At 47.5% G+C, this 14764-nt stretch overlaps 1 protein-coding gene across 1 annotated transcript in view; it reads left to right on the top strand.

Moving 5' to 3' along the window:
• The window catches only part of UBAC1 (UBA domain containing 1), a 188447-nt gene that overhangs the window by 105853 nt on the left and 67830 nt on the right, over nt 1–14764 (top strand). The window contains exon 7 of the mRNA XM_078641884.1: nt 2125–2359. Within this exon, the coding sequence (XP_078498010.1) occupies nt 2125–2359 (235 nt within the window). The remainder of the gene's footprint in view (nt 1–2124; nt 2360–14764) is intronic.

Here is a 14764-nt window from a genome sequence, read left to right as displayed (position 1 = left end):
ATGAGCAGGAGAGAATGTTAGCAGGAGAGCGAGAGAATGAGAGCGAATATGAGCATGAATAGAGAATGAGCGTGAATGAGAGAGAGTGAATATGAGCGTGATTGAGAGAGAATATGCGCATGAATGAGAGAATATAGATGTGTAAATATATATCCATTAAACAGATTACCTAAGGTCCTTTCCCATTAAGGGTTTAAAATTCTACAGGATCCACATCCAAATGAAACCTGGGACAGATTATAGTGAAGCTCTTTACATGCCTCATTTTTAAAGTTATTTTTATCTATGTTGTAACCCTGCAAGAATAAGGCACTTACAAAAGGTCTCTGCACAAAGCAATAAGTAAGAACATTACTAGATAATTGTTAGTATATCATTGTTTTTTTGCCGATTGTAACCGTAGAGTCAAATGATTGTAGAGAGTTGACGTAATCCATCTTAATTATACTTTCATTTCAGTAACTGGTCAGTTGGCTGTTCCTCTAATGACTAGACTACAAGAAGAAGGGGGGGGACTAAGGGCTTTATTGAGGTCCGGCATACATGCCCAAATGAAGGCCAACTAAATAGGTATGCTGTTCCTGAAAGGCAAGGGGAATGAGGTTAGCTAAGTGTCATCACTTAATAGCAGGAGGAAAGGGGGATTCCTTCTTTTGGAATTAGGGCCCTCACACACCCAGCCAGCCAGGTGTTGTGCTTCATCATAGGGCTGGCTTCTCGTCATGTTGGCGCTGCAATACCTGACTGGCACCCTATGAGGGGCTTTTTGGCGGAAATCTATTATTCCATGCCATTTGGTGCCGTGGGTCTGAGGGACTTAAGGTGTAAATGTGGGAAGTGTGGGTCAATGGACAGTGCAAGGATTACATTGGAAATGGAAGTCCAACTAGAACAATTTTATTCAATATGGTTTCCAACTTGTTTAAAAAATATAGATCGGGTGCACTCCTGATATGATGCGTCCGGATACAGCGCTCTACATTGTGGTTGACATGTTTCTTGCCTTAGTGTCATAAGATCGAGCGGCAATTCATCAGGACCTAAAAACAGTCTATCTACACAAGTTCTAGTTTTCTAGTTAAATAACTGTCATAGCCACAAGCAGCACCCTAAATGTGGTACCTGTGAGTATGAAGGCCAACCTGATAAAACAAATCAAGATGATTAGATGACATGAATAGAAGCAGTTCAATCCATAACGTATGCGTCCCCTACATGATTCGCCATACATTGTGCGCATGAGACCGCGTTGGTGATATAATAATGGTGCCACAAACATGCGTCACGCAAACGTGACATGCTCGTGCAGTAAGTGGCGAATCAATGATGAAGAAAACTGAATAAAAACACACCGGGTACGTTAACCCGTAATTATATGTTAGTGGACTCACCCAAGTTAGATTGGTGACTCACACCATCGACTCCCGGCAGGTAGAGACACCTGGTAATTCCAGTGTATTAGAAAAAGTGGGGGTCAATGAAGTGCATAATATTCAACGTAAGGCAGGAAAGGTCGATTGCACCTGGTGGTATGGTGTAAGCACCTCCAATGTTAGATAAGGATTTGCAAAAACCAACACTCGTATTGAGGTAGTAGGCAGGCTAGATCCCTCACACCCACGGCACCAAACGGCATGGAATAAAAGATCTCCGCCAAAGAGCCCATCATAGGGTGCCCGTCTGGTATTGCAGCGCCGACCTGACGAGGAGCAAGCCCTATGATGAAGGATGGCACCCATCTGGCCGGGTGTGTGAGGGCCCTAATTCCGAAAGTAGGAAACCCCCTTTCCTCCTGCTGTTAAGTGAGGACATTTCCGCACTTAGCTAACTTCATTTCCCTTGCCTTTCAGGAACTGCATACTTATTTTATTTGACCCCTAATGACTAAGTCACTTTCTATTGGGTATCAGGTAACTGACACTGTGTTGCTCTCTAATTCAGTTTTGAGTATGCGCACAGTGGTGAATATAAAAAAGAAATGATAAAACTGCACCTTCCTTTAAGGTGGCGTAAGTTCTTTCATTACTTTACAAATACTGTTTTTTATTTGAAGTCTTTTTCTTTGGCTTGTATGTATTTCTGTGTTGCATTTTAAAGCTCTTGCTCCTGATTTTGTTCATACAGTATGTCTGTAACACAGGCCATGGAGTGGTTGATTGAACATGCCGATGACCCCACAGCTGATGTGCCACTTCCGGATCAAACCATATTGGAGGCAGCAGCTGCAGCTCCAGCTCCATCTGGTGCCGAAGCAGGAGCCAATTCAAAATTAGAAACCAGCGCAGAGACTATCAAGGACGAACTAACGGAAATATTCAAAAAGATCCGGAGGAAAAGAGAATTTCGTCCCGATTCACGAGTATGTACATTGGCATTGCCGTGGAGCTTTTCTTGTGGGAGGGCTGGGTTGTTGAAGTTTTGTAAGAATGCTTTACACTTTCTATCTAGGCCACACTAGTGTGTTATCACAGTTCTGGTTATATGAAGTTAGTGTCCTTTTAGGAGTCTTCTGGTGAGCTGTATAATGATTGTTTAGTGAGTGTATAATGACATGAGTAATGTGTTTTTCATGCAAGTGGTGAAACATGCCTTCATTCTAGGAAATGAAAAGCGCTGTAAACATCCATTGTAACCATAAGTCTATTTTACCAAGTAGATTTCCCCAAACCATTGGTAAAATAGATCTGTTGCAAAGTTGTGGTAATTTATATAAATACTCAACTGCTGGATCTATTAAATAATTTGTTCTCTGTTTCGAAAATGTACTATGTATCTCGGTTTCTTGTAGTACATGTCTCTGACCACCCCCAAACAGACATGTGAAGGATTGTGAAACCTCAGGTTCCAAATCTCTTACTTCAACAGGAAGGAATTATTCTCCAATCCTGCCTTCCTTTGCTAAACTTCATAACCTAGTTCCTGAAAAACTAACTTCTGCATATATTGGTTTTTCGAATCTGTCAGTAAAAAACAAAAATCTTTCAGTACCAATAATTACTATTGTGTGCAGCCTGGAATAACTGTACTTACTGTAGTTAAAGGAGCATGTGGCTTCCTTATTGTAATGAATCTATATTTTTTTCTCAATCCGTTCATCGGATGGCGTCCTCATTTTTATTAACCATCCTAGTGAATTCAGAAATCCTTGTAAATTGCTATAAACATGACATCTTGGTTGTTGCTGTCTATTCAGTTAACCAGCAGACATGTTCTTCCTTAACAGTGAGCCTATTAAGAAGGCACACCAATCTGAGATCCAACTTGCTTGTTGGATCTGATTCTTGTAGCTGTGATACATAACCAGTTGAACAAATGGCTTCTTTTGATACTTAGCTGTCATCTTGGGGAGAAAACCTTTTTTTTACTTGCAGTCACTTCTGCAAGAACATAGGGACGTTCTAGATCTCTTCATGAAATGATTCTTACCTAGTTTTCTGTCCATGAAGTCAAGATAGTGCTGAAAAATGAAATCGTCCCTTCTTGGTCCTATGGATCTGATGAAAATCCAGCTCAATACAGAAATGTCCTTTCGAAGGAGTACTTTTAACTGCAGATCCCTCACCTTAGAACATATTCAGTTGCCAGACTGGGTCTAGAAATGTTCCTTAGCTGTGCTCCCACGTACTGGTATATGGGGTTGGTTGACTCTGTACTGCCCCAGAAGTGATGGAGTGGAGCTGCATATAAGCACCACTGAGCATGGGGTTGTCAATTCCTTTATTTCTGGTGGATGCTTCTAACCCAAATTCCTCACCTTTAGAATATTCCCAGGGGCCAGACTGGATCTGGAAGATTTTTCAGCATACCCTCTACACAACAGTAGGTGGCATTGTGACTCCACGTCGATTCTGCACCGCCCCGTAAGTGATAACTGGTGTCTTTCTTTCAGTGCCTTTGTACGTGGATCTAGAGCTAGCTCCTAACTTTTTTCTCTTCAGTTGACAAGTTTTTACTCAAATTATTTTCTTGCCAGTGAGCAATGGAATGTCTCCTCCTAAAACTAACGGAGTTGAGTGTGCTACTGGAATGTAGGCACATCCCTGTGGTGGGCACACTTGTCTGGTTCAGTGCACCAGGAACAGTGCAGTGAATTCCGAATGAAGTTCAATTCAAGAAGGATATATAAGGTTCCAAAATTTATTCAATGTTTTCCATTAGAATAAGTTTCATATTTTCATCATATGAATCATCAAAACGATAATTTTTAGCGACATCACAACGCTAAATGGGCTCCAATGCATTTCGGACAGGAAGTCCTTTTTCAAGGAGCACTGCAACAAAAGAATAAGCGGATTCTAAATCAATGAAGGTCCTAAAACAGCAGCGTGTTACGTGTAACAAAAGTGTTTGGGTGAGTCAACCTCATGCAACCCTGGAGCGGTAAAACAGGAGAAGAGAAAGAATCCTGGTGTTTAAATGATCAATAGTGTGCAGGAGGGTGAGTTGGATGTGCGGGAAAGTGAGAGCTAACAATTAAAGCACAAGAATAGTGAAATGGTGGGGTTTAAACAGAGAAGTGGACTGCTCGACGGTGAGTGAGACTTACGTCCTCGTTTATGGGGGTGCAGGCGAATAGCGGTCATGCTTGTCATTAAAGGAAACGAAACCCGGTGGGGTGAAACTTACTTCGGTTGAAAATCACCTGGCGTTCGGAAAACGGGTGTCAGGTACAGCAACTCCGCGGAGTTAATGCGGAGTTTGAGCAGAAGGGTGATGGTGAGAGTAGAAGGACTACTACGAGCGAGTGAGAGGCTGGAGAGCAGAACATGGATAAAATGCAACATGTTCTGCTGATTGTTTATCTTTGCCTGTTATCTTCACCTTTGATCTGTACTGTCATTCTTTACCCTCACCCCCTTCCAAGATGGCCGCACACATCCCGTCACTCTCCAGCCTCTCACTCGCTCGTAGTAGTCCTTCTTCTACTCTCACCATCACCCTTCTGCTCAAACTCCGCATTAACTCCGCGGAGTTGCTGTACCTGACACCCGTTTTCCGAACGCCAGGTGATTTTCAACCGAAGTAAGTTTCACCCCACCGGGTTTCGTTTCCTTTAATGACAAGCATGACCGCTATTCGCCTGCACCCCCATAAACGAGGACGTAAGTCTCACTCACCGTCGAGCAGTCCACTTCTCTGTTTAAACCCCACCATTTCACTGTTCTTGTGCTTTAATTGTTAGCTCTCACTTTCCCGCACATCCAACTCACCCTCCTGCACACTATTGATCATTTAAACACCAGGATTCTTTCTCTTCTCCTGTTTTACCGCTCCAGGGTTGCATGAGGTTGACTCACCCAAACACTTTTGTTACACGTAACACGCTGCTGTTTTAGGACCTTCATTGATTTAGAATCCGCTTATTCTTTTGTTGCAGTGCTCCTTGAAAAAGGACTTCCTGTCCGAAATGCATTGGAGCCCATTTAGCGTTGTGATGTCGCTAAAAATTATCGTTTTGATGATTCATATGATGAAAATATGAAACTTATTCTAACGGAAAACATTGAATAAATTTTGGAACCTTATATATCCTTCTTGAATTGAACTTCATTCGGAATTCACTGCACTGTTCCTGGTGCACTGAACCAGACAAGTGTGCCCACCACAGGGATGTGCCTACATTCCAGTAGCACACTCAACTCCGTTTCCATTTAGGACGCACCCGAACAGTTGCGTCACCTGTAGGAGCACCTTAAAACTGACAAATCACCTTAACACGTGTTTAAACGTGATACAACCGGCTGTGCGCCAAGCCCAAATCCTTACTGTCTCATTTCCTCCTAAAACTACCCTTGTAGGGACTGTCACAAACCTATGTATGTGACAGATCCCAATGAATTGTGTCTTTGGTGGCTGGCCATGACTCCAGGTTGTGAGAGGAGAGTGTGCTCTGGATCCAGGAGTCTGGATGTTGGATCTACAGGATGCCTAGTTCCATATCCCTGTCCTGGAGACCAAAAGGCACCTGAAGGCGATCCAGGACCACAAACTAAAGCTCTACGTATTTGAGTACTGAAGGAAGTCCAGTAAGGCCTACTCCCACCCAAAGTCGAGGGCATGGATCCATTCCTCTCAGGGCCGGTCCTCCAACATCATGATCAAAGTCTTCAAGTAAGTCTTAATCCAAAAAGAAACACCATCTGAGAAGCCGCAAAGATATAATGGGGCCCCACAGTCTCACTCCTGGTACCCTAATGAGGAGCTGATTCCACATTGGATTGTGATGCATCCCTAGTTTCCTGGTCTATTGGTGATGCCTTACCAGATTGAGGCATTTAAGGATGCCATGTCCCACGTATTCGCACCCTACTGGCTTCCTCTGGTGCTCCTTCGGGCCCCATGGATCCATTGAGGCCCCCATAGGGGGTACCACTAGAGGGTTCTCCCTCAGCATGGTTTGTGCCTCCTGAACCCACTTCTGGTTCGACTCTGGTGCTGATTTCATGCCTAACACCACAATCCATGCAAGTTCCTCCGGCATCAGTGCCGGCACATATGCCAGAGTACAATCCCATTGTTCTACCCAATGTTGATCTGAATCTGTCTCGACCAAAGCTTCTCTCAAGCTCAGTCCCTACGAGGCCATCCCCTATACCTCAACTCTGATAAGACAGCTCCTTTACATAGGAGCTGCACTCTAGTGCTCCAACAACTGTGCGATCGGGTTGACCAGAGCCAGGAAGCTTTTTGTGATGTTGATGGTGGGGTTGACTTTTCCCCACAATATGATAATTTCTGTCTGGACCCACAAGACGATAGTTGGCTGGACCCTTTCCCTCGCTCTGGGTTCATTCCCTTGCCCCTTCACTCTCATTGCTACATGCTCCCTAGGTTTTCCATACCCGGATGGCAGTATCCCCAGCAATTTCGGACCTTGCAAGGCATTGTTAGGCATATCTCGTTTATTCAACATCAGTGCCCACTACCTCCAACAACAGTCACCCCAGTCCTGCTGGGGGTCAGGGTAGGGGGTCCGGCAGACAACTGCCAGGCCAGCAAAGGCAGCTTACTTCCCTCCTGCAGCAGCCTCCAAGCCACTTTAGTTTGCCCTTCACAGCTCCTGACCACCCCATGGGAGGCAGGATCACTGAATTCCTCCACAGGTGGTTAATCATAACATCCAATAGGTGGGTATCACAGATAGTCCAGATGGGTATGCCATGCCATACGTTTCTGACCCACTGTCTCTTCCGCCTATGTCAGAGCAGCGGACAAATGTTGCTGCTGGAAGTCACACCTGTTTTGAAGAAAGGAGCCATGGAGAGGGTCCTGGCCTCGGAGATAGAAATGAATATGCTACTTACCAGTATGCATCTGTTCTTGGCATGTAGGGCTGCTAACATTCATATCTTTTGCATTAGATCGCCGCCTAGTGTTGGGTCCGGATGATCGCACATTGTTGTCCTGGAAGAGTCTTCGAAGTATCCTGAGATAGGTGGCTCCTCCCCTGGACTACAGTGCGCATGGGCATCGGCTCCATCCCCAGATTGTTTTTAGCCATTGTGGCAGAGATGGAGTGTACAGTGTAAAGGATGTCCATGCTAATGATTGAATGCAAGAATATGTCTGCCGCTGCGACAGGCACCGGGGAGGAGGGTGGGCGATATGAATGTTAGCAGCCCTACATGCCAAGAACAGATGCATTACTGGTAAGTAGCATATTCAGTTCGAGGCATGTGGGCTGCTAAATTCATATCTTTTGCATAGAATATATAGCAGTCCCTCCATTAGCGGCGGTTGCCCGTGCCAGCTGCAGAAACTTGAAAAAGTGTTTTGAGAACAGCCTGTCCTACAGCTGCTTGCTGCTTGGAATGCACATCAACACAGTAGTGTTTTGTAAAGGTATGTGGTGTAACCCACGTGGCTGCTCTGCAAATGTCTTCTAGAGGAATGTTCCCCAGGAAAGCCATGGATGCCCCCAATTTGCGTGTGGAGTGCGCCCTTGGGGGTATCGTTAAGGTACGTTTAGCCTTTTGATAACAGATTTGGATGCACTTAACAATCCACCTGGCTATTCCTGCTTTGGAAATGGGGTTGCCCTTGTGCTGTGGCGAGAAGGCAATAAAAAGTTGTTTCGTCTTCCTAAAGTGTTGTGTCCTGTCAATATAGTACATCAACGCCCTCCTGACATCCAAAGTATGAAGCATTCTTTCCGCCACCGTTTGTGGGTTTTGGAAGAATGCAGGTAAGTCAATAGTTTGGTTGAGATGAAACTGTGACACCACCTTCGGAAGGAATTTGGGGTTAGTACGTAGTACCACCCTATTTGGATGAATCTGAATGAATGGCTCTTGGATAGTGAGCGCTTGCAGCTCACTGACACGCCTCAATGACGTAATAGCTATTAGGAAAGCTACTTTCCACGTTAGGAACTGGAGTTCACACGAGTGTAGTGGCTCAAAAGGTGGTCCCATCAGCCTGGTGAGGACCACATTGAGGTTCCACACCGGAGCTGGCGGTGTTCTTGGGGGAATGACTCGTTTCAGACCTTCAAGAAAAGCCTTAATGGCAGGCACTCTGAAGACAGAGAGATGCTGCCTGTTCTGAAGATAAGCCGCTATGGCGGATAGATGTATCCGAATGGAAGTGTACGCTAGATTGCAGTTGTAAAGATGTAACAGATAGCAAATGATATTAGGGATAGATGCATCTAGCGGGTTGATGTTATTGGCCGTACAGTAAATGACAAAACGCTTCCATTTTGCAGCATAGCATGCTCTGGTAGTCGGTTTTCTTGCCTCCTTAATGATGTCCATGCATTCTGGAGGTAGGTGAAGGTATCCAAACTCTAGGACTTCAGGAGCCAGATCGCCAGGTTGAGCTGTTGCGGATCTGGATGCTGAATGTCTCCATGGTTCTGCGTCAAAAGTCTGGGCGTGAGGCGCAGCCTTTGATGCGGCACCACCGAGAGTTCCAGAAACGTGGTGTGCCATGCTTGGCGCGCCCACGTTGGAGCAACTAGGATGAGTGTCATCGAGTGCTGCCTTAGTTTTCTTGCCACCAGCGGTATCAGAGGGGCTGGCGGAAAAGCGTACGCAAATCTGCCTGACCAGTTCATCCATATCCCATTCCCGTGCGACTGTGGGTGAGGGAACCTGGCGGCAAAGTGTTGGCATTTTGCGTTTTCGTTTGTGGCAAACCGGTCTATCTCCGGATGACCCCACTGCTGGAAGTACGGGCGGAGTACAGATGGGTGTAACTCCCACTCGTGCATTTGATGGCTGTATCTGCTGAGCAGATCCGCCATCAGATTGTCCTTGCCCGGGAGGTGTTCTGCCATGAGGAAAATGTTCCTCTGAATGGCCCACTTCCACATGCTCTGAGCCAGATGAGACAACTGTGGCGAGTGGGTGCCCCCCTGCTTTTGAATGTAGTACATTGCGGTCATGTTGTCCGTCCGGACTAACACTACCTTGTTGCACAGATGTACCTTGAAGGACTTGAGCGCCATGAAGATTGCCATCAGTTCCAGATAGTTGATGTGCATCTTCTGTTGCTGCGTCGTCCATAGTCCCTGCACTGTGTAAGTGAGCAGATGAGCTCCCCATCCCTGGAGAGATGCGTCCGTTGTCAGGATAATCTGTGGCACTGGCTCCTGGAACAGTCGGCCCTTGCAAAGGTTGTGTGGAGTCCACCAATGCAGAGAGTCGTATGCCCGACTGGTAACCAACACTAGGTCTGTCAATTGTCCCTGAGCCTGTGTCCACTGATTTGCTAAGCACTCCTGGAGCGGACGCATATGAAAACGTGCGTGAGGGACTATGAAGATGCAGGAGGCCATCATGCCAATCAACTGCATGAACACTCTCGCTGGAAGCGAGTGTTGTGGTCTGAATTTTTGGATTAGAGACTGCATGCTGTCTATCCTGACTTGGTTTGGCTGAGCCATGGCCGTCAGGGTATTGATCGTCGCACCCAGAAACTGCCGGACATGTGCCGGCTGAAGATGCGACTTTGGGTAGTTCAACGAGAAGCCCAGATCGTGAAGGAGGTGAATGGTAGTTGACATGTCCGCGGCGCACTGTCGCTCCGACTTGGCTTGAACGAGCCAGTCGTCTAGGTAGGGGTAGACATGGATGTTCTGCCTCCTGAGGTGCGCCGCTACTGTCGCCAGACACTTTGTAAACACTCTTGGGGCTGTGGTCACTCCGAAGGGTAGGACCTTGAACTGATAATGCTTGCCGTGGATAGTGAACCTGAGGTATTTTCTGTGGGACGGGTGTAGTGGAATGTGGAAATAAGCATCCTTAAGGTCTAAGGTTGCTAAGAAGTCCCCTTGGTTTAACAAGGGAAGAATTTGTTGCAGTGTAAGCATATGGAAATGTTCTGACAGTATATACAGGTTGAGGGGACGCAGATCCAGAATGGGTCTGAGAGATCCGTCCTTTTTTGGAATAAGGAAGTACAGGGAATATACCCCTGTGCCTTCCTCCTCCACTGGCACAAGCTCGATTGCTCCTTTTTGCAGCATCACCACTACTTCCTGCTGCAATAAGTGCAAATGCTCTGCGGACATAGGCCGTTGCCTTGGTGGAATGTTGGGTGGAGTGGACTTTAACTCTAGACAATAACCGTACTGGACAAGTTGTCGTACCCACCTGTCTGTGGTGATGTTTGACCAGACTGGCAGGAACTGCTGGAGTCTCCCCCCGACAGGTGTTAAATGGTCGGGGGGCAGTGACAGAGAGTCACTGTTTGGTTGGGGCAGAGGAGCGGGAATTGTTGTTTCCTCTGCCACGTCCTCTGGTGCTGTTTCCCCGATAACCCCCTTTGTTTTGCTTGGGGTACGAGGACTGTGCTCCACCTCTAGTGAACTGAGATTGTTGACCCATCTGTCCTCGGGTGACGCCACGTGCACCTGAGCGACGAAAAGTGTTGCTCCGGAACTGTTGTGATTGTAGGGCCCCCATAGACTTAGCGGTTTCGTTGTCTTTCTTAATCTTTTCGAGGGTGGTGTCAACATCAGGACCAAACAGTCTATCAGGATTGACGGGCTGATTGAGTATGGTTGTCTGAATGTCCGGTTTAAACCCCGATATGCGGAGCCACGCTTGTCGTCTCAGCATGACGCTAGTGTTAATAGCCCTAGCTGCTGTGTCTGCGGCATCAAGTGCACACTTTATGGCTGCATTGGAGATAAGTTTGCCCTCCTCTATAAGTAGTTTGGTACCCTCTTGAAACTGCGGAGGCAGGTGTTGTAGAGCTTGCTCTAGGGTGTCGTAATGCGCCCTATCATAACGTGCCAATAGTGCCTGTGTATTCGCAATACGCCAGAAATTGGCAGCCTGCGCAGCTACCCTTTTGCCCCCTGCCTCCAGCACTTTTGACTCCTTGTCCGGGGGAGGAGCTTCACCCGTTGTTTGGGAGTTCGCCCGTTTGCGGGCATTTGCAACCACAAGGGAGTCAAGCGGCAACTGTCCCCGAATGTATGCAGGGTCTGCAGGTGCTGGTCTGTACTTCTTCTCGATGCGTGGATTGACCACCCTCGCCCTGGTAGGTTCTTTAAAGATGTCCGCAGCATGCTTAAGAACCCCTTTGAGCATAGGCAGTGTCTTTACTGTCCTTTCAGAGACTGAAAAAGTGTCAAATAGAAAGTCTTCTTCTACTGGGTCAGCATGCATGTCCACATCATGATTAGCTGCTGCCCGTTCAATGAGTGCATGAAAACCTGCAGAGTCTTCTGTTGGGGATGCACGTGCACTGAAAGGCTGTGGGTCCTGCCCCACAGTTTGTGTGCCTTGGTCACCTATGTCATCATAGGAATCTTGCTGTGCATCGGGTTCATTGATGGGGAAAGTGTATTGGTCATCTTCTCCATATCCCTCACCTTCAGAGTGTTCTGGGGAAGGTGTTGGGCTCCGTCTAGGAGGAGGCTGTATAGGTTCCATCAGGGCTGAAGCATCCTGTGCAAGCCTTTTCTTCTTCAGTGGGATAACATAGGAGTCCACTGGTTGTGAAGTGATCTTTCTTTTGTAAAGGGTCAATTTGCCCGTTTCTGCGTCGATAAAACGCTCTGAATCGTCACCTGAGTCGAGTAGGCGACCTGAAGGTGCTCCAGACGTTGACGATTCCGATGTCTTTGGCGCCGATTTTGGCGTAAAGGCCTTCGGTGCCTCCTTCGGCGGCAGAAGGAAGAGAAGTTTTCCAGCAGGCTTTGCCGGCATGTCCATCGGCTTCTGCGGCGATGGCGTCGGACCCGACGTAGCTGAGGCCTTCTCCCGAATTCTCTGTAGTGAAGAGGCGATGGAAGACACGTCACTCACAGTGGCACTTGGCGCCGACGAGGAGGCCTTCACCTTGCCTTCGGATCCGACGTCTTGTTGGGCCTTCTGAGTCTTAGACGTTGATGCTGCAGCCGTAGACACAGAGTCCTTGGACCGATGTGTTGAGCTTCCAGCTTTCGATCCGTGTGATTTTGCCGGCTCCGTCTCCACCACGCGTCCGACTAACAAAGTCCCAGTCGGAACCGGAGTCTTGTCGCTGGCTTTGGTGGGCTTTGACGGCGTCGCACCGGTCGACCCGTGCCGAACTCCCTTCTTAGAGGAAACCTCCTCTGTCGACGATTTCGACACCGTCGAATCAACAGTTTTCTTCGACTTCTGTGGACCGGGGGCCGACGGAGTCGATGAGGCAGCGAGTTTTGGTGTTTTTGGTGGAACGGCCGCCATCTTAGGGACGCTCGAATCCGTAAGTTTCGGTTTCGTTTTCGGGTCGGCCATTTTAGGTGTAGTCGATACCGTTGGTTTCAGTTTCGGTTTCGATACGTGCTGCGCAGCAAGTATGTCCGTGGCCGGGCCTGAAGGCGGGGCCGTGGCTTGCGGTACGGGGTCTTGGGTAAGGCCGACTGGCGATCCCGTGACCCGAGCCTGATCCGCGTAACCTTCGGGGCATAGCTCATCCCCTGAGCTATCTTCCGCGGCCCCATAAACTTCTTCGACGTCCCCTACCTCGTCGACGTATTCAAGGCCTTGACCCACGACTCCGTCGTCGTCTTCCGGATCCGCCTCGATGTCCGTCGCGGGCGGTGAAATTTGAAGATGATGGCTCTGGCCCTCCTCTTCTTGTTCGCCAAAGATGTTTTCTGGATCCGGGGCCGCTTGTCTGGCCTCAAGGCGCACCGCGCGCCGAAGCTTGAGTGTCTTCTTTGACCTGAATCTGGAGCAGGCCATGCAGTTGTCCTCGTTGTGGTCCGGCGAGAGGCACTTGTTACAGACCGGGTGCACATCGATATGTGGGTATTTCGACCCACAGACGGGACAGTATTTAAATGGGCTCCGCTCCATGCTGAAAAGTTGCGGTCGTGTTGCGATGAGAAGGCCTCGATGTTCGAAGAGTGATACGACTCCGTAGATTCCGACTCCAAGAGACGGAAGAACTCGAGACCGTGCGCAAACAATACCGACGCAATGAAAGTAAGGCCTTTTGGCCGTAAAAAAGCTAGTTTTTCTCGGTTCCGACAGAGAGACGTCGAGGTCGCATCCGAACCCAATGGCGGAAAAAAACAATCTGGGGATGGAGCCGATGCCCATGCGCACTGTAGTCCAGGGGAGGAGCCACCTATCTCAGGATACTTCGAAGACTCTTCCAGGACAACAATGTGCGATCATCCGGACCCAACACTAGGCGGCGATCTAATGCAAAAGATATGAATTTAGCAGCCCACATGCCTCGAACGTGGGTGTTATTCCCATTATTTCCTAGTGCCAAAAAAAGGGTGTAGGCATTTTAGATTGTCAATCCTTCAATTATTTACTGTGGAAGTGCAAATTCAGACTGCTCATGCCGGCCCATGTTCAATCTGCTCTGGATCCAGGCGATTGTAGCCTACAGGATGCCTAGTTCCATATTCCCATCCTGCAGACGCACAGGATGTCTTCCACCAATTGGGAGAGCCCTGCCTCTTGCCTCATTGCTGAGAATGTGCAGTGTCAACACGTATATGCGTTGGAGTGCCAAACACAGCTCTCTTGTCTCATTCCACCAAGCGCAAAGCACAGGACTCTCAAAGATTCCATCACCACCATGTGGTACTGCAACAAGCAGGGCAGAGTGGGTGTTCGGTCTTGAGTAAGAAGTCTTTGCTCCTCTGGAAGTGGCTGGAGTTCCTGGCCATCTCTCTGGTTGCCAGCCACTTGAGTCACAGCTTGTTTGTTTGCCCATGTCTAGTCATTGAGTGAAAGTATTTCAGGTGCTGCCCATTTTCTGTTTCAAATTTGGTATATTGAGTACTACTGTCAAAGGACCCTTGCTTTAACTCCCTCTGGACACGCTCGGTGGCCTCTGCGATTACATGATCTAGAGAACTCCCAACCTTCTTAGACTTGGGAAAGGCCTCAAAAAAACCTTATTATTCCTCCGATAGTGGACTAAAAGTAGCTTGGACAACTACCTCCCTCACTAGTTTGCAGAATCCGATCGAAAGATTAGTTTAAATGTGAAGACATAACTTTGTATTGTTGTTAACCTGAAGTAGGCCCATGATGTAGATTGTAAACAATATTTTTCTACATACCTGTACGACTAGGCTACCAACCACCTCCAACCACTTTTTGCAACTTAATTGTAACTGCTACCTGAGTAAAGTTTATTTGTCCACTACAGCATTCTTTTAATATTTCAATTTCCAGTACATGAAATACCACATTCTTTTCATAATGCATACTGCATCATTCAGGACTCTGCTGCATAGCCTTGACAAAGTCCCACAGACGAAACATATATTTGCCATTTTTATTGTGAATCCGATATGGGTTGAATTGAGATA

Source organism: Lissotriton helveticus, chromosome 5_1 (genome assembly GCF_964261635.1).
Source record: "Lissotriton helveticus chromosome 5_1, aLisHel1.1, whole genome shotgun sequence".
In the NCBI taxonomy this organism is placed as follows: Eukaryota; Metazoa; Chordata; class Amphibia; order Caudata; family Salamandridae; genus Lissotriton; species Lissotriton helveticus.
This window is presented reverse-complemented; position numbering and strand designations above follow the sequence as displayed.